The sequence below is a fragment of the Triturus cristatus genome, chromosome 5_2 (genome assembly GCF_964204655.1).
Source record: "Triturus cristatus chromosome 5_2, aTriCri1.1, whole genome shotgun sequence".
Lineage (NCBI taxonomy): Eukaryota > Metazoa > Chordata > Amphibia > Caudata > Salamandridae > Triturus > Triturus cristatus.
Genome location: NC_140588.1, coordinates 778,187,603 through 778,209,983, shown reverse-complemented (window position 1 = coordinate 778,209,983; position 22,381 = coordinate 778,187,603). Strand labels below are relative to the sequence as shown.

At 45.1% G+C, this 22,381-nt stretch overlaps 1 protein-coding gene across 1 annotated transcript in view; it reads left to right on the top strand.

Moving 5' to 3' along the window:
• Positions 1-4,421: 4,421 nt before the first annotated feature.
• RAP2C (RAP2C, member of RAS oncogene family) overlaps positions 4,422-22,381 on the top strand; it is an 81,484-nt gene continuing 63,524 nt past the window's right edge. Inside the window, exon 1 of the mRNA XM_085607892.1 lies at positions 4,422-5,688. Within this exon, the coding sequence (XP_085464018.1) occupies positions 5,416-5,688 (273 nt within the window). The 5' untranslated portion in view covers positions 4,422-5,415. The remainder of the gene's footprint in view (positions 5,689-22,381) is intronic.

Genomic DNA, 22,381 nt, shown 5'->3' with positions numbered 1-22,381 from the left:
TAAATAAAACAACCCCGACTCCATCAGCGACACCATCAGTGACACTGTGACCTGCACCAAGGCCAGGGGCACCATTCGTGAAATGCACAACACACCGCTCCGCCTGCACCGCAGCTCCGATGCCCTTTGACACCTGCAGTTATCTGCCTTCCTGATACCAGCACTTGCACCGACGCCGTTACCGCTAGCTCCGGCATCCTGTTATCACGGAGCTGATAACCGACGAGGGTGACTTAAGGAACTCTTGGACTTTGCATCGCTTTCCTGGAACCGACGCCTCACTACCAACGCCGACGACTTCCCCTGTCCTGGACTCGACACGTTGCCTACTCGCGGACACAACACCTCGCCTCCCTCATGGCAACCAGGGAACCGGCCTCGACCTTGGGACTGATGCCTCACCGCCACAACACCGTGCATCATCCATAGAAGTCGTAATAGCCCCACGTGGAGCAATTTGTTTCCTACAAAGTGTTATTTTGATATATGTTTGGTGTATTTTTGCCATTTTGGTCTTGTTTGGTTTAGATAAAGATACTTTATTTTTCTAAACTGGTGTAGTGTCCATTTGTGGTGTTTTCACTGTGTTACTGTGTGTTTTGAGTACAAATACTTTACACATTGCCTGCTCATGCCAAGCTAACAAGAGGGTGAGCAGGGATTATCTATTTTGTGTATCCCCTTTACCCCGATAAGCAGCAAGGGTCCCTACTTGGACAAAGGTACATACCTATGCCAACTAGAGAACCCCATTTCTAACAGTACTCAACTGCAGGACCATGAGTCTCATTGATAGTGTGCAAAAGCTTTTCAGTAAAGTAATCCTGGTCAGACTGCAGGAATGGATGTCCACTAATGATGCTTTAACCCCATTGAAGGCAGGATTTAGGGAGTCCATTGGCACCATAGACCAGGTGTTTCGACTCCAAATGCTGTATTGGAAGGCCATCACTTTGGACAAAGGCTGTCTATATGTTGTTTTCGTAGATCTCTGCTCAGTGTTAGATTTAGTATCCAGAAAGACCATTTGGAAGGTCCTAGCTGACATGGGGGTCCCAGCCTACTGGTTTGACATCTTAGTGAGGTTACACAATGATGACTTTGCGCAAATGAGATGTGGGAGTGCAGGCTAATTGACGGAACCCTTTCCAGTGAACAGAGGGGTAAAGCAAGTGTTGGTTCTTGCTCCTGCACTATTTTCATTGTATATTAGCGGTCTCATTGATTACCTTGAGTCGTATGACAATGACGCACCCAGGCTGACAAACTTGAGAGTCCCCACGCTCTTGCTCGCGGAGGATATCTTGTGTCTCTCTAAATCCTCAATGAATCTATAGAGGCTGTTGGACTGCTTTGATAGCTTCTGCAAAGAGTGGGGTTCAGAGATCAACGTGAGCAAGATGAAGTATATGATTCTGAATCCGGGATGCTCCAATAGGCCAAGCCCTAGGTTAGCAGGGAGCCCCGTTGAGCGTGTAAGCACTTTTGACTATCTGGACATAACACTAACTTAGCTTTTGGGCAAGCATTCACATCTTATGCAACGCAGGCTTAATTTGGAGCAAGTGATGGGAGGAGTTATTAAGATGCTACTAAGATCCCAGTTCCGCCCAATCCAACCTGCCATAGAAATTTATCATTCTCAAGCCCTAGGGACAGCATGCTATGAGCAGAATTGTGGGGCCATTTCAGGGTGAATTCTCTTATAACGGTGGAAAACCACTTTATGTGCCAGTTAATCGGGTAAGTACTGCTCCCACTCAGGCTGGATCTTGGTCTCAGACCAAATTCTGAGAAAATAGGATTGCGCCCTTTGCTTTGTTGGAGGAGAATCTGGCTTACCCTGGGATTCTCCTCATATCGCAGGGCCTGTAGGAAATCCTGGTTCTAGCTGGTTCAAAAGACATCCATTAGATAAAGTATATTAGGACCACCCTACTGGAAATAGTATTTGAGAACTTGTGGAGCTCTCCTGGCACAGCAAGGGCAACTCCCAAGATGTTGCTCAAATATGTGTATTTGCAATTTAAAGACTCTGCACTACTCTCCCAGTTGAGTTTTGGCCCCCTGACAGAAAGTTTTTTTATCTGTTAAAGAGAAGATGTTGCCTTGCGGCTAGAGTTGCCGACTTTGGAACTGGGGAACCGGGTTTGAGGCTCGGTGTCGGCTCAGTATCCTGTGATTCTGGGCAAATCACATAATCTCCCCCTGCCTACCAAATAATGAATGTGTCCTTGTGTAACGTAGCTGGTGCTCATGTAAAGAGCTCCAATACCTTTGGGTCGAGCTCACGCTATATAAATCTGCAACAACAAAAAAAGGAGAATTTCCTAATGATATGCAACCGTCATTAGTTAGGTGATTGTATATGCAGCTCTGGCATGGAAACCTGTCCATTGGCCCCTTTTACAGCTAAGTGGGCTCACCCTAAGAAAGACACCACGAACCACAGTGCCCTGTGTGTGCTGCCCCCAAAGAAACTGTTGAACATGTCATTTTATTTTGTCTCCCTCTGTGCTAATTGCAGGAAAAGATGGATTGCCCCGCTGTTCCAGAGCCTGGGAGTTAGAGAGCACCTAGATGCCACTATGATGCTTAGGTATGAAGATAACCAACTAAACGGCTTTGGCGTAAGCAGATTCCTCTTGGAATGTGAAGAATAAGCCAATCGGCATGGGTGGGTATAATAGCATGGGATACCTAAGATATCATACTAACCCCACCCTTCCACTCTGCACATAATGGAGATGGTTCAAACACGAAGGGGAGGATCAAGGCGATATTGAATTTTAAGAATATGTCTATGAATAAAGAATAAATTAACTTTTGTACCTACAATCAAAATCTACCAGTACCTTTTTATGATTGGGGAGATCTTGACGGACTGCCGTTTCTTGCATTGTGATTATGGTTTATTAGTAACCTCCACTCATAATTTAAATATTTGAGTGCAGGGCCACCCATTGTTCATATAATGGAGATGGTGCTGCAAGAACCGAGGAGACTCCTGTTGTTCCGATATATTTTAATTAAGGCTCACGGTTTTCCTTTTTTTACAGATAAATACAGACAGAAAACAATGTGTTTTCTGTCTGCATTCATTTTTAAAAGTGGATAAATACAGAAAATTGGGCTTCTTTTAAGTGACTCTGGGCTGCTTTTCTTGAATTATCAGTCAACAGCTGAGCAGATTGGCAGCATGGGAAATTTAAAAAACAGGATGCAATTTCATTAAATAATGCCATGTGTCAACATACATTTGTGGTATAATGCTAATATTTACCAGTGGATATTTTGTTATATAATATTTGGCAGCTTAAATAGTTAAAACAGACAGACATCAAAGTATGAGTGCGCGTCTAAAAGTTAAATAAATATGGAAATGTACAGTTTTACAACTTCATTTATCCGCAAAGCACAAAATAAATATGGATAAATACAGATAAAGTGGGCAAAAAAAATAGGGATAAATACAGACGGAAATGCTAAAAAATAAATACCATAAAACCTGGAGCCCTAATTATAATATAATGTAGTAACATTTTGTATGGGGCCTCCATGGATGGAATAGCCAGGGAAATGATGCACATGAGCATGATACTTTACAATGGGCTGCGTTTTGTATTGTATTTTTTCTTTTTTCAACAATGTTTTTAATCATACAAAGACATCCGAAATTACTTGAGAGACTGTTGAACATGTCCACGCCAGGGCTTAGTGGGATATTTATTGATATACTTTTTTTCTTCTCTGTAAATAGATTGTTCTCTTCTCATGCTTGATCTTATCGTTTTATATATGTTAGCTGTCTTTAAATCTGCGCTTATGGCTATTTGCCGAAATAAAGCTTATTTTGAATTGAACTGGTATCATATTTATTTTCCTTTTAATTCTTCTGTAGATGTCTCCCCTTCTATTCCAAGTTTAATTATATTACTGTTGTTTTTATTTTACATTTATCAAGATGTATTTGTTACTTGTGTGTTTGCATTCATTATTATTAAGCTCGTTTCGTCGTTCTTCGCCCATCCTGAAGTACTGATATTTTACACTCCGTAAACAGTGGGGTGATTGGTGAAAGTTTCATTTAAGATACGTACTCGCATTGATAGCGTTCGTATTTAATGTAACTAGCTCAAGAAAACATCATATTAGCGTTAGCTTCGGGAGACAGCCTCTATTAAAACACGATTTAGTAAAACTGTTGAATAGAACGGCAGAGCTTAACCATTGTGAATGCCTCATATAGTAGCTGCCCAGATTTGTACAGATTGATGAAATATATTAGCGTTGTGTATGGGGGCACACACCCAAAAACACCACTCCAATGTGGCCGCTCCGTTAGACGAGAGCTCGGCTCCCTTGGGCTCTGGTTTCGCAGCGAGGCGCGCGCTGCCGCCGCGACGCAGCCTCCAGCTGGTCTTTCACGTCTGCGCTTCCTCTTCCGGCGCGCTGCTCCTTCTCCTTTCTATGTAGCTGGGCGGTCCCGGCTGCCTCTAGACTGCGGAAGAGGAGCCTTAGTGAGCAGGGGTGATGGAGTGAAGTGCTGAAGCGGACAGTGTGCGGGCTTTAAAGCCCCGGGCGGGGGCGGCGACGGCCTGTGAAGAGGCACTTACACCACCTCCTTTCGCCTGTCTTCGCACAAGGTTCGAGAAGGAGCAGGCACTTACCACGAAGAGGTGCCGCGCCCCTACCAGACTGGCAGAAGGACGGACCGCGCCTCTGGCCTAGCTAGCAGAAAGAGGAACCTGCTCTGGTCGCTGCCACAGATTCACCCAGAGAGACCCTCCCTGTGCACTTTAAACACCCTCTCATGCAGAGGCCTCCTTGCATCCCCACTACGAGGTGCACAATTTGCATCCCACTTCTCTGGAACTGCCCTTACCAAGGGATCCTCTTTGCCCCTCTTCTAGTGATGTTGCTTGGCGCATCTTAATTACCAATTTTCAAGGATCTTTCCACATAACCACGTTTTTCCCACGGTCGTCCCCAGCCTGCCCTTCTCCCACTCACCGACTTCATTGCATGCACGGATCAAGTTCTTAAAAGGAGCCCTGTATTGGATGTTGCGAATCTGTACCTGTTAAGGGCTGCATGGATTTACAGTGCTGCTGTGCTCCTTCATATTGAATTCAGTCAAGGAGTAGAGATGTTTTGCTGATCTTCTGCCACTAATTCTGCATTGTGAACGAAAATCACCCTGACAGTTACGGCTATTCTTCCTGAATGTGGAGGGACCCACGCGTTATTTCTCTCAAATAAAATGGTGTACATGAACCACATTCGCTATCCGCAGCGAATCCAAAATTGACATGACATTTGTCCCATTTGCTAACGTCACTAGAAAAGTGCAGCAACAGCCCTGTGTTTTGAAGTAGTTTCTTTTTATGTTGTGTGCAGGTAAAATCAAAACTAATGAGGGAGTACAAAGTTGTGGTTTTAGGGAGTGGAGGGGTTGGCAAATCTGCCTTGACTGTACAGTTTGTTACAGGGACTTTTATTGAAAAATATGATCCCACGATTGAAGATTTTTACCGCAAGGAAATCGAAGTGGACTCTTCACCTTCAGTTCTTGAAATTCTTGATACTGCTGGGACCGAGCAATTTGCTTCCATGCGAGATCTCTACATTAAAAACGGGCAAGGTTTCATCCTAGTTTACAGTCTGGTAAATCAGCAATCCTTTCAGGTAAGAAAGGCAGTTTTACAGCTGAAAAAACTTACTGTTGCTTATGTATTTGTTGGCGCAGCGCTATTCTTGTGGTATATAGTAAAAGTCACTTGGGCCTAGAGAACTCAAGTACGAGATTACCCTATTTTTTTCTCCCATACCTTTCCCGCTAATAGGGGAGTGTGGAGTTGGGCAAATGGTTGTCAAAACGTACGTAAGAAGGTGACGAGAAGCATGCATTGAACAATACAGTATAATGTTTTTTCCTGTAAAAAACATGTGAATGGCATTCTTCTTGTGTTGATGCCACCGTCCTGTGACTCAAGCAATCCAAGAACCTTTTAGGGTGCGCACAGCATTGACATCTTAGCACAATTTGTCTTCATTGAATACAGTCTTTTTTTTTTTCCAGTCTCATCGAATCATATCAACCACCCAGCTAAGATGTAATATTGTTTTTCACAGTGAGAAGCTTCTATACCCATCACTTGCATTAATGTGCATCAAAGTGTTTTTTACATTTGTAGTTTTCATAAATGTATGCTGCCCCCTTAATAGACCATCTTTCTTTTTTGTTTTGTTTAAATCTGTTTTAGTAACTTTTTTTGTTTTTAAAGATTAAGTGGGTCCTAGTTCTCCATAGAGACACATAAAAGCAAAGGTTAGTTATCATAGGGTGAGAGCGCTGTTTTCTTGGCTCTACCTCATTTACCCGCAGCGATTTCCTCATTTTATTAATTTTGTTTTATTGACATTGCACTGACATTGTTTTATGCCTGAAATGAATTTGAATTACACTTTAAACCCTAGAAGTAATTTGGGAAGTTAAAAGGGATTTCTTCTTCTTACCGTGTTCGGGGCTAGTAGAGATGGCACATAGGAACCATATAGAGGCATTTTGCCGCTTATACTATAGTGTTGGGAAGAGGCGGGCAGCAGAACGTTAAAGGCAAGCCTGTCTGCTTCCGAACAGGCTCAGGGGCCAGGAACCCTGGATCGCACAACCCAGGGTCCATATATTTCAGATATCAGCTACTATTGCTCAGATCTCCGGCACAGCCTGCTTGTGCTCCACAGCCAGGAGCTAACTACATGCCCACTCCTAGAAGAGCCGGCCTTCACTGTGGCTATGAGCCACACACGAGTAAGAATTTACAATCTATAATAACAGACTTACAAGGACCCACATGAAATCCGGGATTGATCAATGCCTGTTCAATCCCAAGGCACATCTCAGACATAAGAGCTATGCTAGAGGAAGACTCCTTAGACATAGTGATTGTGACGGAAACATGGGTCAATGGCAGCTCAGGCCCAGACATCCACCTCGCCCTCCCCTTAGGCCATCCGATACATAGATCAGGTAGATAAATTCGGGGGTGGAATTGCTATTATCCTAAACGATGATTGAAATGCACCACATCCCAGTTTCCTCTCCCTGAATGCGAAAGCTTCCAGTTTCACATCACACTCTCCCCCACTCGCACCTTTTCAGGAGTACTCTACAGGCCCCCAGGTACGAGCAGCAGATTTATGGAGGCATTACCTGATTCTCTAACTAGACTTGCGATAGATAAATCCCACATGACAATATTGGGGGATTTCAACCTTCATTTTGACGCACAAGACCCCCACTATAAGAAGCCTGCAGGGCGACCTGGAAGCACTACAATTAACTCAAATTGTGTCATCATCTGCTCATGAGAGAAGGTATATTTTGGATCTCATCTTTTCTAATGATCCCCGGATCACGGCACCTAAAGCTATCCAAGTCCACAGGTCAAACCACTTTCCTGTTACTTTCACCCTACCTAAACCTGCTCAGCAGACTATGGTTAGAGGCCAAACTTTTGTTACTAGAAGTTGGTCCCAGAAACCTGGCAAACAGTTTTAAGGGACAATATCCCTAATTTTGCTGGCAATCTAGAAGAGGAATATTGGCAATGGGAGAACTGAATTATCCAGTCGTTAGATGTGTGTATCTCCAAGAAAACTATTAATAGTAAAACACATCCCAAAACGGCTCCATGGTATAATGAACAGCTCATTTTATTGAAAAAACAATGTAAAAAACTAGAAAGACTCTGGAGAAAGGAGTATGACCCTGCCTTTAAAATTCAATATAAATCTACAATTCGGTCCTATCGCAATGAAATGAAAAGTACGCAAGCTAAATTCTGTGAGGGCAAACTCTCAGTCAACAAAGTCCCCAAATGAATTATTCTGAGTGGTCAAAACTCCGACCAGACCCCATGGAAGCAATAATTCCTTTCACACCTCTAAAGAAATGCAATGACACAGTTTCTTTCTTCCACAAAAAAGTGACAGACCTTTATGATAAATTCTCGAGCAATAGGGAATTCGGTCCAGATAAAGGAATTAAGGCTAGAGTACTATCGTCATTTCCAACACTAACTCAATTCCCTAGACTTGAGGAAGGTAGTGTTCTAAACCTAATTAAAGCGACCAAATCTGGCTCTCCTCTTGACCCAGCACCCCCACATATCCTAGCTAAAGTATTGGATATTATTCTGCCATCTTTAATGGAATTGCTCAACCTGTCACTAGACACAGCACTGGCACCCAAACCTTGGAAGCGTGTGATCATCAGACCAATACAAAAAAAAAGCTAACCTTGACTCAACAGTATTCCCTAATCGCACCCTATTACCCTTCTGCCGTTTCTTGGCAAACTCTTGAAGAAACATGTACATATCACACTGGCCCATTTTTTGGAGACTAATGACAACTTTTACCCCACTCTGATGGGCTTTCGCGCTTCCCACAGCACAGAGGCAGCATTATTGGTGGTTGCAGAGGAGTTGAACGCACTATTAGATGACGGCGGGTCTGCGGCTGTTCTCCTATTAGATCTTAGTGTAGCTTTTGACACCATGGATCACACCATCTTAAAAGACAGACTAAGGGAAGTAGGAATTCAGGGTGAAGCCATGGACTGGCTCACCTCTTTTGTTAGAGAACACAACTTTTCAAGTGATGGAAAGGGACTGTTTCTCAGATCATTTTCCAATTACCTGTGGTGGTCTACAGGGATCGTCTCTCAGCCCTACACTTTTTAACATTTACGTGCAATAGCTTATCAACATAGTTCAGGAGTTTGACATATCAGCTGTGGCTTACGCAGATGACATCCAGGTGGTAGTGTCTCTGACAAATGGCCCGAATTCAAGAAACCATCAGCTTATTCACTGTCTTGAGAAGGTGGCAAAATGGATGTCAAACAGTTGCTTGAAGCTAAACGGTGAAAAGACGGAGCTTATGATACTGATAAACCTTACCATTCACAAACCCATGATTCAATGGCCCAATGATATGGGCGATCCACCCGTCCCCAAACCTGTCATAAATAATCTGGGAATTTTGCAGGAGGACACACTCCCAATGGACTGTCAAACCAAGAAACTGTCAGGAATTTGCTTATCGCTACTCAAAATGATCAGGAAGATTATTGAACTGATCCCAACTCTTCTGAAAAAAACGGCCATTCAGTGCCTTCTAGTTTCATGCCTGGACTACGGCCACTCGCTTTATGTGGGCTCGCAGAAAAATTTAACAAAGGGGCTCCATATGGTGCAAGTTGCGGCGGGCAGACTTTTATTAAAAATCCCAAACCACGTATCGGTTAAAGAATCATTTAAACAGCTTCACTGGTTGTCCACCACAGCCAGAATCCAGGTTAAATCCCTCTGTATTGCACATAAGGCCATCAACAAAAAAGCCCACTAAAGTTAGACAACTGATATCCAGTTACACCCCGACCAGACAATTAAGATCCTACCAGCTGCAGCTCCTCAGGACAACCAGAGCTAAAAGGGCAGTTGGGTAAGTCATTTGCCCAACTGGTACCGAGGCTGTGGAATACCCTCCCACTTGACAGTCAGGTCATTGTGGAATGAATCCTCCCTTAGAAAAAAACCCAAAGACTTGGCTGTTTCCCCCGTTAGTTTACTCATGATCATAGCTCTCACAACAGCACTCACCAGTGCGGGGAAGACTTCGGGCAGCCATTCGCTTTACAAATAATAAACCTAGAGTGTACGTTAAGACATGACTTATAATACAGAATACAGTTTAAGAAAGGCACTCAAGGCTGCACTTTTGTGGCAACTGATGTTCTACCTGATGTCAACTTGTCATCAGTTGCACAAAGAGGAGTCCATAAGTTGAGTAGTAGGTTGACGTGTGGAAACAAGGGGGTAGAGAAGTTCTGGGAATGGCTATTCCAAGTATATGAAAAGAAACATTGTTCAGATCTTTTTGTTATGGCAAGCAATGAACTGTAACCATATAACCTATAACAAAATAGACCTCCGCGTCTGTTGAAATTTATGTGGAGCCTTATGTAGATGTAGCTGATTATGCCCCATAGCAGTGATATTTGTTATAGAAAAAGAAGTGTGGTGAGGTGTTAGTGTCCTGGCACAAGAGTGACGAGGATGGAGAGTCTCCGTTCTGCGCAAAATTGGTGACCTCGGTGTTCTAAGGCGAGTCGCCACATCTGTATTGGCAGACTGTAAGGTAAGTAGGATAGTATCCCAGTATGTGGCAATGGGATATCTACGCAGTCAGTGTGTCCTCTCTGCGAAGTGCTATACTTTTGGCCTGAGCCCAGTTGCACATTGAGTGTTGCAAGGCAATAAATATTGGGGTAGTAGAGGATTTACATCATCTGGGTATAAGGCGTTTGGTTACAATAAACCCCAAATCTAGGAAACGGAGTGTTGCCTTATGTTTTTTGCTTCTGTGAAATAGCCCAAGTAAATGTCACCCAGTGATGCAAGTCTGGGCGCTCAGTACAAGTAGTCAACACCGCAGTGATAGCATTCTAGTAAGCATATAGGACGGGCATTTCCACAGCATATGCAGGAAGTCAGCATCTATACACATGCATCGCGGGCATGCAGCATCTGTTCTGCTGTAATATCTGTTAATCTTAGTAGAGGTGAGGTAAGCCCTATGCACTATGTAGTAATTTATGATTTTGAATCTGGCATTGCGTAGGATGTATTGTGGGTCTTTCTTTGTCAGTGAAATGGCGGGAAATGTCTGCTTCCCAGTGACGCCTCAGGTTATGGAGTTTTGTAGTAATGTTGAAATGCATACAGTCGGCAAGCCATCGTGTGACATGTGGGCCTCCTTCCAATACCTGTACATATTGCACCATGAGGTATGTCGGATGTTCCAGGGTTATATCTCCCCAATGATGGGGAAATGTAGCAAGTAGAGATTGGTGGATTAAAAATTGCCCTGGCGCAAGCCTTCGGCATCTATCAATGTATTGTATGTTGCTAATGTGCCACCCTTGTATGTTGCTAATGTGCCATCCTCGTATAGGTTGGCTAGCGTGTGTAAGCCTGCAGCTTGCCATGTCGTCAGCTCCTTTGTTGTGATTGGACCCGTGGTCCTAGGAGTGCCCAGTAAGGCTAGTCCTGGCGCATAAGGTAGAACATGTCTGGTAATGCGCAAACACCTACGATAACACTTGTGTGCTACATCCAATAATAGTGGTTCCTGCATCTGTATTTTCGTGCAAGGATGAAATAAGTGCGATATTTCGCACTAGGACCAGGCAGTACGGGCTCTGGCTGCATTGGATAAGCAACAACCCGACAACTATTGCGCAATCCATTGCATTTGGGTGGCCAAATAATGGTGTTCAAATTGTAGGCCTCCAGCAGGGGTGCAATGTTTAGCAAGCACCACTCTGCATCTAGATGCATTCCAGATGGTCTCGGGTCTGTTCAAATTTCTGAAAGAACGCGGCTGGTGTATAAAGGGCAAGGTTAGTAAAAAATTAAGGAGGCAAGTTAATACCACCATTTTGCATTTAGACAGTTTCTATAACTGCTAATGGCAGTGCGCGCCAAAACGTCCTCTGTGCATGCAGCATCATCGCCACTCTCGTAATGTTACCGTCGAACAAGCCTGCTACTGTATGGTTTATCTGTATGCCTAGATACCTAAAGGTGCGCTTCATCCAGTCGTGCACCTCCCATCTCTAAGGCAGGGTTGTCTATATTTGGGAAGCTATCAGCAAATTGTGTTAGTATGGTATAGATCTTGTGGGAACATGGCAGACATCTCTAAGGTATAATAACATGCAATTGGCATATAAGTATACAACATGTAGGCCATCGCTGACCGTAGCTCCCCATAGGACCCCTTGTTGATGTAGCATTAAAGCCAATGGTTCGATGGCTAGGAAGAACAGTATTTGCGACGGTGGGCAGCCTTGGCGTGTGCCTCTGTGAATAGGGATATCTGCCGATAAGAGGAGTCCTGTTTTTACTGTAATTGATGGATTAATGTATAACAACTTAACCAGCCCAAGGAAACGATTGCTGATTCCATATTGGGCCAAAGCAAAAAATAATCCCGTTCCAGACAGCCAGATCGTGGGCTGTTAGTGGTGGTGTATTTCATGATCCTCAATAAATGGCGGAGGTTAAAGGTAGTGTTGCGTGTGGGGACAAAGCCATTCTGGTCAGGGTGCACTGAGGTCTGGACATGTGTTGCCAGGCGATCCACAATCATTTTCAATAAAGTTTTATAATCGTTGGCAAGTAGAGCTAGCGGCCTATATGAGGCAGCAAGTTTTGGATTCCTATTGGGCTTAGGCAAAGATATGACAGTTGCTGCTGTCTGCGAGACTGAAAGAGTTCCCAAAGCATGTGCTTTGCCACACAATTTGAGCAGTTGCGGGCCAAGTTGAGCAATAGACTCCTTGTAAAAGTCAGCCGGCAAACCGTCTGGTCCCAGGGTTTTCCCACTTGCCCTGCCTTAATTGAGTTTCGGATTTCAGCCAAGATAATATGTTCATCCAATTCCAGTTGCACTGCAGCTGGAATGGTGGAAACTGCTAGGTTAGCGAAGAATGATCTGTATTTGTCAAAGTTGGTGTTGGTGACTGACTGATAGACTCTGGTGTAGTGGTGGGTCAGTTCGTTGTGTATGCCTGCTTGGGAGTATAGAGGTTTGCCTTCGCTGGATCGCAATACTGTAATGGGCGTGCAGGGTTGATCTTGGCGGATAAGTCATGCTAGCAACCGTCCTGTCTTGTCCGCAGTGGCATGCGTACATGCTGAGTGTATAGCATAGTTTAGACAGCTCAGACTCTAGTAAGGCTGCATGGTTGCGCCGCACATCAGTAAAGGTAATCGGGTTTCTCGGGTGGTCTACAGCACGGGTCTCCAGCTTTAAAAGTTTCCTTTCTAAACTAGTGATGTCATGATCAAGCCTGTGCCTCATGTTACACTGTGCGCCCAATGTCCCCTCAGCGTCACTTTAAACGCATCCCATTGAACCAATCTAGTGGAAGCTGTATCTGCATTGTGTTGGAAATAGTCCCCAATCATCATGCCCACTGAGTTTCAAAAGGGAGGGTCTTCTAATAGCGTTGGCTGAAACCTCCAAATGGGAATTAGGGGGATTATAGCTTCCCATTGCAAACATAATATCTGGGGATTGTGATCGGTGTGTGTGCGCCCTAAATATTCAACTTTTGTTATGTAGGGGAGTGGTGCCAGGCGGCAACAGTCCTGTCAATACAGACATGTAACTTGTGTGGAGCAGAGTAAAAGAATAGATGTTTACTACCGGGTTGCGATGCCGCCACGTGTCCACTAGGTTCCACAGAGTAAAAGAATAGATGTTTACTACCGGGTTGCGATGCCGCCACGTGTCCACTAGGTTCCACTGCTGGAGCCAATCAGTTAACATGCGAACATTAGTGGTGACTGATGTGTGAGGCAGTGGAGGAAAGGGTCGATCCAGAGTAGTGTCCAAAACACTACTAAAGTCTCCGCCAAGTAACCATGGTAGGCCATTCCTCCAAGTGGGAGTGTTTGAAAGTGCATGATAAAAGGCAACCTGGTCCTTATTTGGTGTATAGATAGAACCCAACAGTAAAGGTCGGCCCTTTAGTTGTCCCTGCACTAACAAATAGCGGCTCTCCGGGCTCATAATCGTGTCATCGGTTGTAAATGGGGTACCAGGTCTGATCCAGAGTAGTGTTTTATGGGCGTATCTGGAGAAATTGGTGGCATGGACCTGACCCCTCCATCGCCGCTGTAGTCTGTTGGTTTCTGTTTGCATGAGGTGTGTTTCCTGCTATAGTGCCACATGCATTAAATGTTTTTTCAAGTAGGCATATACTGAGTAGTGACGTGATGGTGTGCATTCCTCTGACATTCCACGTTAAAGTGTGCCATGAGTGTTATGTGAAGTCAGTCATCTCCCTGGTGCCAGTGTATCGCCAGTAAGGGCGATGAGTCTCGGGCAAGAAACCAACGTTCTGTAATGTGTGAGGTAGAGCCTGGTGTGGGCGCGGGTCATTGCGAACAAACACAATTTAACAAAAATCGCAAATTTGTAAATATCTAAAGAGCAGAAGCACACCATGTGGCCACCCAAAAAAGTAACAACTTCAAGCGAGAAAGGCAGTACCCTATCAGGGGGTTCAAAGGTGCCAGCAGGCTGTCTTCCCCACTACAGTGAAACAATATGTCCAGGGACCCACAAAGCGCATAGGTATACAAGATTTGTCCCATCCGTGAGGCACATTCCGGAGCGATAATGGCTACCTGATGTTTTAGTACTAATTAACAGACTCATTCAGATCATACCTGCAGGGTACAACAAACCTAACAGATATAGACAAAGATTACCGTTTCGGGTACAGGTAGGAATAGCAGTAGGACTGTAGAATGTGATTAGCATTAATAGCGGGTGTCAAACAAGGTAATCGACTGTCTGCAGGTGATGTCTGTGGGAGGGTGGGGGCGGCTAAGTCAGTCCTGGAAGGGCACGTGGTCGAAGATCCATCATCACTAAGTGATCGGATGGAGTCCTCATCCATTCCGGAGTTCCTATCACGTTTAGCCATTGCACTGCAGTCTGTAGTGCCTGTCTGTTTTCCTGCAGCATTTTTTCCGAATCAGGGACCGCCTTTAGGGTAGGACGCTTTGTTTTGGGACGCTGGTATCGGCGCCGCATCCAGTTCCATCTCTGTTGGTGATGCCAGTGTGTGTAGATTTGCCGTTTTTGGAGAGACCTGTGGAGTCCAGCCAGTCCCAGACCTCTCTGGGTGTGTCGAAGAAATTATTCTTCCCTTCTATTGCAACTCGCAGACGTGCCAGTAACAGCATAGAGTACCTAATATCAAGTTCCCGCAGGCGGCGCTTGGCTGCAAGAAAAGAGCTGTGTTGTTTTTGTTCTGAAACAGTATAATCTGGAAAGAACATAATCAGAGCATCAGCCGCCTTGATTTCATGTAATTGCTGAGTCTCTTTCAGAATAACATCCCTGTCTCTGTAATGCAGCACACGGAAGAAGAACGGCCTGGGGTTAGTACCCGGTAAGGGGTGGCGGGCAGGCACCCATTGTGCTCGCTCCACTGTCCAGTATTGTGAAAGAGTGTTTTGAGACAACAGTTGCATCCACTGTTCTACAAATGCATCCGATCCTTCCTCTCTCTCCGGCATTGCCACCACTTGCACTCTATAACGGCATGATCGGCATTCAGTCTTCTACTTTTTGCACCAGCATTTATTTCCACACGGTCTGAAAGTAAGCGTATTGTGTCGTCCATGTCCTGAGTTTTCGGTTCTATGATGTCAATAGACTTCTCGGCTTCATGGACCTTTGCTGCTAACGTGCAATGATCAACGTGGAGTAATGTCAAGTCGCTTGTCACTGCGTCTAGCTTGATCTCCAGAGAGGTTCTTTTTAGAATCCAGTGTAGTGCCAAGCTTTTCCACCGCTGCTAGTACTGAGTCTAGTTTCTCCCCAAAGGAGAGTCGGGGGGGGGGGGGGCAGCTGTCCCAGTAGTGTCCTTGCTGTCATGTGAACGCTCTAATCTGGTTGGAGGTCAAGCAGGTGTGCCCTGGGTGGCCACGCATTGATGGCCCATGCCGGTATAACAAGTAGGTACTGGATATCGTGTGTCCAGTTTAACGGTGGGGAAATATGGCAGCAGGAGCAGCCCCCCCTTGTTTCGAGCGTGTTGGGCAAGGGTGTAAATGCACAGGCCACTCTGAGCTGTGGGGCGTCTCTTGAACTCTCCTGCAGGCAGCTTCCTAGGGGAGGAGCACACTCTGCCTCTGCAGTCACCCCGCACTATGAGTGGAACGAACAGCAGCAAGGAGTGGATCTCAACACAAAGCATGCGACAAAGGGTGTCCCACACAGTGGTGTGTTAATCATTTTGTCCAATGTTTTGGGGAGTAGTGTGGGGTATAAAAAAGCACCAATGCTGTGTCGGTGTGCACAGGTGCCTGTGTTGGCGGTAGTTCTGTGCCTGCTGAAAATGCACCCCTCAAAGATCCACCCCAAGACTCAAGAGGGCAAAAGGCTGCACACCGGGGATGTTGCTGCCACAACAATGTTGTAGGAGTACCATTCAGCCACCCGGTGATGCCCTTCAAGTAGCTGGCCAGTCCATACAACCTGCAGAGCAGCCGCCTTTCACCTGACTGTTGATTGGATGTGACAGCCTGCCATAGCGCCTGTATTACGATCTCCGTCAGCCCAAATGGAATCTCTGTCCTTGGGTCCTTTGTGCCGTGCTCCCCGCTGCTGGTAGTACAAAGAAACAATCCGAACATGATATGTGTCCCATTTGGTTTGCAGCAGTTGTGGCTGTGCGATCGGCAGCCACTGGCGTCCACACCTAGAGACAATCCACGGCCGGGCAATCGCTCCTCACCCCTGTCCTGCTCCTCACTGCTGCAGCAGTACGGACACCACGGCTCAGCTCTCCGCACTTTGACCTCGGTTTAACCAGGTGGCAACCTTGACTACAGTGCAAGCTGATGCCCCCCACATCCCGGCAAGGAGGTGAGTTTGGTGCACACAGACAAGTCATGGGTGGGCGAGAGGAACTGGGGCAAGCACTTTGACAATGGAGGCTCTGCAGGAGGGGCTGTGGCCGCAGAGGGTGATGGGTAGGGCTAAGGGCAAGCAGGTGAACTACTGAGGGGAAGGTAGGAGCTCGGGCACGCAGGCGGACAACAGGGTGCATGGGAAGGACTGGAGGCAAACAGACGAACAAAGGAGAGTGGGCAGGAGGAGCTGGAGGCAAGCACACAGACACTGGACAGTTGGGTGGGAAGGAGCTATGACGAGCACATGGACAACAGAAGAAGGGTGGGTGTTATGGACTGGGAGGTAAATGCAGAAGGGGAGAAGTACACAAAGGAGACCGATGAAGAATACACACACTCTTTTAAAGTGCTTAAAACAACAAGCATTTGCAATGCATTAGGTCTCGCATTTACGCGAGTTTGAGCTATTGACATTGCAAATAACAATGCCTATTGGCATTGTCATTTACAATGGCAATAGCTTTAACTTGTGTAACTGCGAGACCTATTGCATTGCAAATGCTTGTTATGTATGCTGTATACATTTCAGATAAGTGCATTTTTTTTACATATTTCTGTGTTTAAAAAAATGCTCTTATCTGAAATGTATACAGCATACGTAAAAATTAATTTTAGAGAATTAATCAAGTGTGTACATATCACAGCAATGTAGAATACCTCCGAGGGGTGCTTGCTTATAATATGCAATGAAACTGTCTGCATATCACAGAAAAAGTGAATAACGTAGCAAAGATGATGTCCTATCAATGAAAACTAAACAGGGTAGACAGTCGTGTTTCTTGCAACATGGAGATGTTATTCCTACCACTAACAGACTCTGTGGTAAGGAACACCTCCTGGTAGAAATTAACAGTCTAGGCAAACCGAGCAAAGACTTGGTGGCAGACCCTCTTCTCGATTTTTTTTTTTTTTTTTTTTTTTTTTTAAGTAGAATAAGCGACGGTCTGCACAGACTCCAGCCACTGCATTACTCAACAAACAGGTGACCCCTTGCCCACGGGTACGATAGAGGGCAGCACAGGTCAATTACAACACAGGAACCGTCAGCACTTACAGTCTTTAAAGATCCAGTGGTAAAGCCCGAGCAGTGATTCACAAATACATGGGTCAACCACAGTGAATGTCAGTGACAGGATTTCCTGCAGCCGGAACGCACGTATGCCAAATGTGTTATTCTCTGACTACGCTCCCGAAGCTGCAAGCTCGCGGTCTTGGAAGTCACTTACTGATGCTGCTGTAGCCATGCTGTCAGATTCTGACACTTGCCCCCTTTTAACAGAACGTTGGCGGTCATCTTTATCGGGCATTCAAGCGCTGTCACGTGACTATACCTCACACAAGGTAATCATAGCCAAGGTTAAATGCAGCCGGTCTTTGCAGTTGTAAATCTAGCGGCCATCTTGTAAAGGCAAACATAAAATATATTCACACTATATTTCAGTTTGTTTTACTTAATTACCCAATGTTATGAAGTAATAGGCATTTAGTAAATACTAATTTGCTGTTCTATAGTTTTTTTTTACATTAGTTTAAAGACATTTAGATGCTATCTAACATACCTAATCATGTATCTTAATTATTAGGCATAATCGTGATTGATTAATTATATGTTTCGCACACGCAAATAGGCTTTTGTTATACTATAACCACTTTTCCTTATACTTCTGAAAGGGCTGCACTTGTGCTCCGATTTCAAACTAGAGCGTAACTTTTCTGTCAATGGTAATGGAAATCAGAGGAGACCATGAGCGCCACGTTGCTAGAATACTTTTTACGTTACATGAGGACTGTTCCCATGAGACACAGGGTCAAGACTGATTTGCATATGGCCATGTCTAAACTGGGGTGGCGTAGTGGGCAAAAGAACTATGGATTTAACCCAGATCTCTTGACTGGGGGAGAATGTCTGCATTGTCAGCATTCCGTCCATCATTTGTTTGTTGTAACACTTTTCGCCCTGAGTGGGATGGGTATTCCCAGACGTGGGACCCGTGCTCACTACGCCACTGGAATCAAGCTATCCTGGCTGATGACGGCTGATAGCCAGAAACCGGTCCTAAGATGCTTGATTCCGGTCCAGGGAAGACATGGCTTGGCAGTTCGGGCTGGACTGTTCCCATGAGGCACAGGGTCAAGACTGATTAGCATATGGCCATGTCTAAACTGGGGTGGCGTAGTGGGCAAAAGAACTATGGATTTAACCCAGATCTCTTGACTGGGGGAGAATGTCTGCATTGTCAGCATTCCGTCCATCATTTGTTGTAACGCTTTTCGCCCAGAATACTTTTTACAGCATTTCTGATTGGAGCAGGAGTGGAGCAAAACAGGGTGTTTAAGAGTTTTATTTAGACAACTTTTGATTCGATAATTTGGGAAACGTTTGTGTTTTAAATAAATTATGGCGTCGTGTTTACTGATTCCATATATCGTTTTTCTCAGTGATATGCGAGGCAATGGCACTAGGGGAGCGCCAAAGCACTGAAGACCAGAGCGGCTAAACGACAACAAGGCGTTCCTTGCAGGTTAACTGGAAAGGCGAAAGAAGCACTCGAGTTATTCGCTTATTCCGTGACATCTATGTCCTACCTTCTAAAGATGGCGGTGTAACACTACGCATTAGAACGTTTGAGTTCAGGTTCGCGTCACTGCCCTTTAAAGCACAGGAACCGTCGACAGCGATACATTCATAGTAAATCGGGCGTAACAGTGATTAGTTATGCCTCGGTTCAGTTTCGAGGTGCTAACGTTGTCGGCACAGAGATTGCTGGGATGTTAGTGTTGTTTGTCTGCTTGGTGGTGCGGCCGCTGTCGAGCCGCGTTCAGCTGTCCTGTGCAGCGGTTGTTTGGGAGCCGCGTCCGGCCGCCATAAGCTTCGACGGAAGCTCTCCTGCAGCATTTCGGGTCTGGCACTCGTCTGGCTCCCTGTTTCTGCAGACTCAGAGCTGGGTTTCTACGGGACCGCAGAAGTCAAGCATGGCTCATGAACCAGAGTCTCCTGAAAATCACAACCACTGCCGCCGCTGACCCGGACACTGTTACACTGACACAGTGGTAGAAGTGGGCGGGATCGGAAGGGCACGGCGTGCCCCTACTTTTAACAAGCCTGGAGGAGCGTGGCGCGCGCGCGCTTGGGGGCGGGGGAGCGGACCCTTTGAAGTGCTCCCAAAAGGCGGATTGCATGGCGGCACGATGCGCGTGATTGTGCGCGTGCTAGTCATGCAATCCGCTTTTTGGGATCACTTTTCAAACCCGCTCTCTATAGTCTCGCTTTGCGATAGCTTACGCGATAGCAAGGCGAGACCTAAAAAAGTAGGCCTGAACAATGAGCAACGGAAGGACAGAAGTAAGGTCTATGCTCCATGGGAGGGGCAAACACACAAAAAGGAAGGAAGCCTGTCGAAGCTTATGAATAAGAAGTTAGCAAATGAGTGGAAATGAAGCAAATTAATCGAAAGCAGTTGGCAGCCTCCAAACCGCCCATTGCTTGTTAAGGTAACCATTTTGTCATGGTAGGGTAAGCCACCTTTTTTGTTAAGTTAACAGAAGATCTCTCCAGAGACCACTCGTTCTGACTAAGGCCAGACCTAAAAAGCATTGGTAAAACCATAAGGCCCTCCCTTTAGAAAGCAAGTCCCTGGCTATTGGTTCTGTCAATTCGTGCATTTAAAGCTTTGATTGCGGGGAAAAAAAAAATATGCCACCGGTGCATCAAAATTCATACACATGCCATGGAGGCTGTTGGTACAGTAAAGTTCTCTGCGCGGTAAGAGACGTGTACCACTGACCTGAGTGCCCAACTGTACTGGTTGGACTGGGAGAGACACTCAAAGCTCTACCCTCCTAGTGGTGGAAGGCTATCTCCATCACCAAGAATTAAGCAGCACAAGCACAGGGGTGGTAGCAGCAAACTGTATAGTGAATAGGTATTTTTTAGGCTTTGCCTGCACAGCACTTGGGCTGTGATTGTGAAATATATTGTATTTAATATAAATCTTAAAAGGGTCTTACACCCCCTTGCTTTTCATTTGTTCATGTGCTTGGCACTTACTTTTCCTCCGTTTCTATTGGTTGTAGCATACTATTTCCCGTTCCTTGCGTTTTTCTCTTATCAATGTCCCAAGTATTCCTTTTCACCCGCTTTGGTGGGTGAAACGTCTTTCATTAGGTTTCACCTGCACAGTGTTTACTGTTTACTTTTACCTAATCTCCCCCTGGCTGCACACATTTCAAGGGCCATTTTATTTTGGCAAGCTTTTGATTTACAGTTATTATTGCATTCAATTGTGCCTGTTAACACGTCTGTGAGTTAAACATTTTTTTTATCTGTGCAGTATTGGACAGAAAAACGGTCCAGTTTTGGTTAAGTATCTGCTTCTGAAATCTGGGCATAAGCATTCAACAAGAAGGCCCTGCTTCGAGGAAGATAGTGGAACTGGGCATGTGGATGTAAAGTTTGGCCCTTAGTTAGAAGTCCTCACATAAAGTTGACGGAAAATTCTTGTTTGTAGGCACACATTTGTGATCGACATCCTGACCTTTTGTGTTTAGATTTCTTACACTTCCTTTAAAATGAGGATATTCATTTGAGATTTGAAGGCTAACTGCAAAGATTAGAGAGGACCCTGCAAATTAATGTTTGAAGTGTGGCATGACTGAGACAGCTCTTTACGAGCATTATGTAGATGTCTAATAAGACTTTTATTTTAATTATCTCCTAAAAAAAAAAAATTCACATTTTAGTGTGTATTTTATAAATGCCCTATACTTTAAAGTAAATTAAGATTTGCCATCCTTATTACTTGAAGACATTACTCAGTATTGTTAAAAGTAGGTACACTGTACAATGTATTGCTAAGGCCAACACATGGGCAATTGTCAAATGGCAACGTGAACAGCAGCTTTGGTCAGGCTTGTGCTAACAAATGAAGACGTTTTTCTTTGTCTTCAAAATAACTAATAACTGTGTACAAAAAGGGACAGCACAACAGCAGCAATTCAGTCTCTCCTCCACATACAAGAAACACTTACAGCTGAGGTCACACAGGCAAATGCCACTCTTGACACATCCAGAGCGGGTACACACACTATTAAACGATTATCAGACTGTAAGATACAATTTGAAATGAGTCTTCCCAGAAAACGCAAAGACTTACCTGGCTGCACATGCATGTATGCTGGTAACTGGTGCATTATGACGCACCAGATCACTGTGAACTGCCATTTAATTTAGTATTCACACGAGTATTGACTTTTTTTATTTTTTTTTTATTGAACTTTAAGTCATGTTGCACAGCAATTTGCACTGCTGTGCAACATGTAAATAAAACATTGACAAAGCCATTGGATCTCACATAGGCGAAACCTATTGGATTTTCCATTGCTTGCTACCCTGTGTAACTTGAGGGAGGCCTACAGGCTCACTCACCTTTTTAAGAGTTCCGCTGCTGTGTGCTTGACTCGCCATTGTCCTACATCAGGTAGATGTGGAATGCTGCGTAGACCAGAAGTAGTGACTCCAGGGACACATTCATCCAACGCAGAAAGGGTAGAATACAGAGTTAGAGCATTACTGTGTAGTATGTGACTTGTTAGTGTATGTACGGGGGTGTGTAATTTAATAAAATATTTGCTTGTCCATGGGACTGGTTGCTTCGTAAATCTACTTGTCCTTGTCACTTTTGTGGGTGGTGGTCCCCGGGCCATGTAGCGCTCCACGAGGGGTACCGCATGCCCCTGCCTGCTTTAAGCAAGCCCAGGGAGGTGGAGGTCCCCAGGGAAGCAGGAGGAGGGGGGGAGGGTTGAATCAG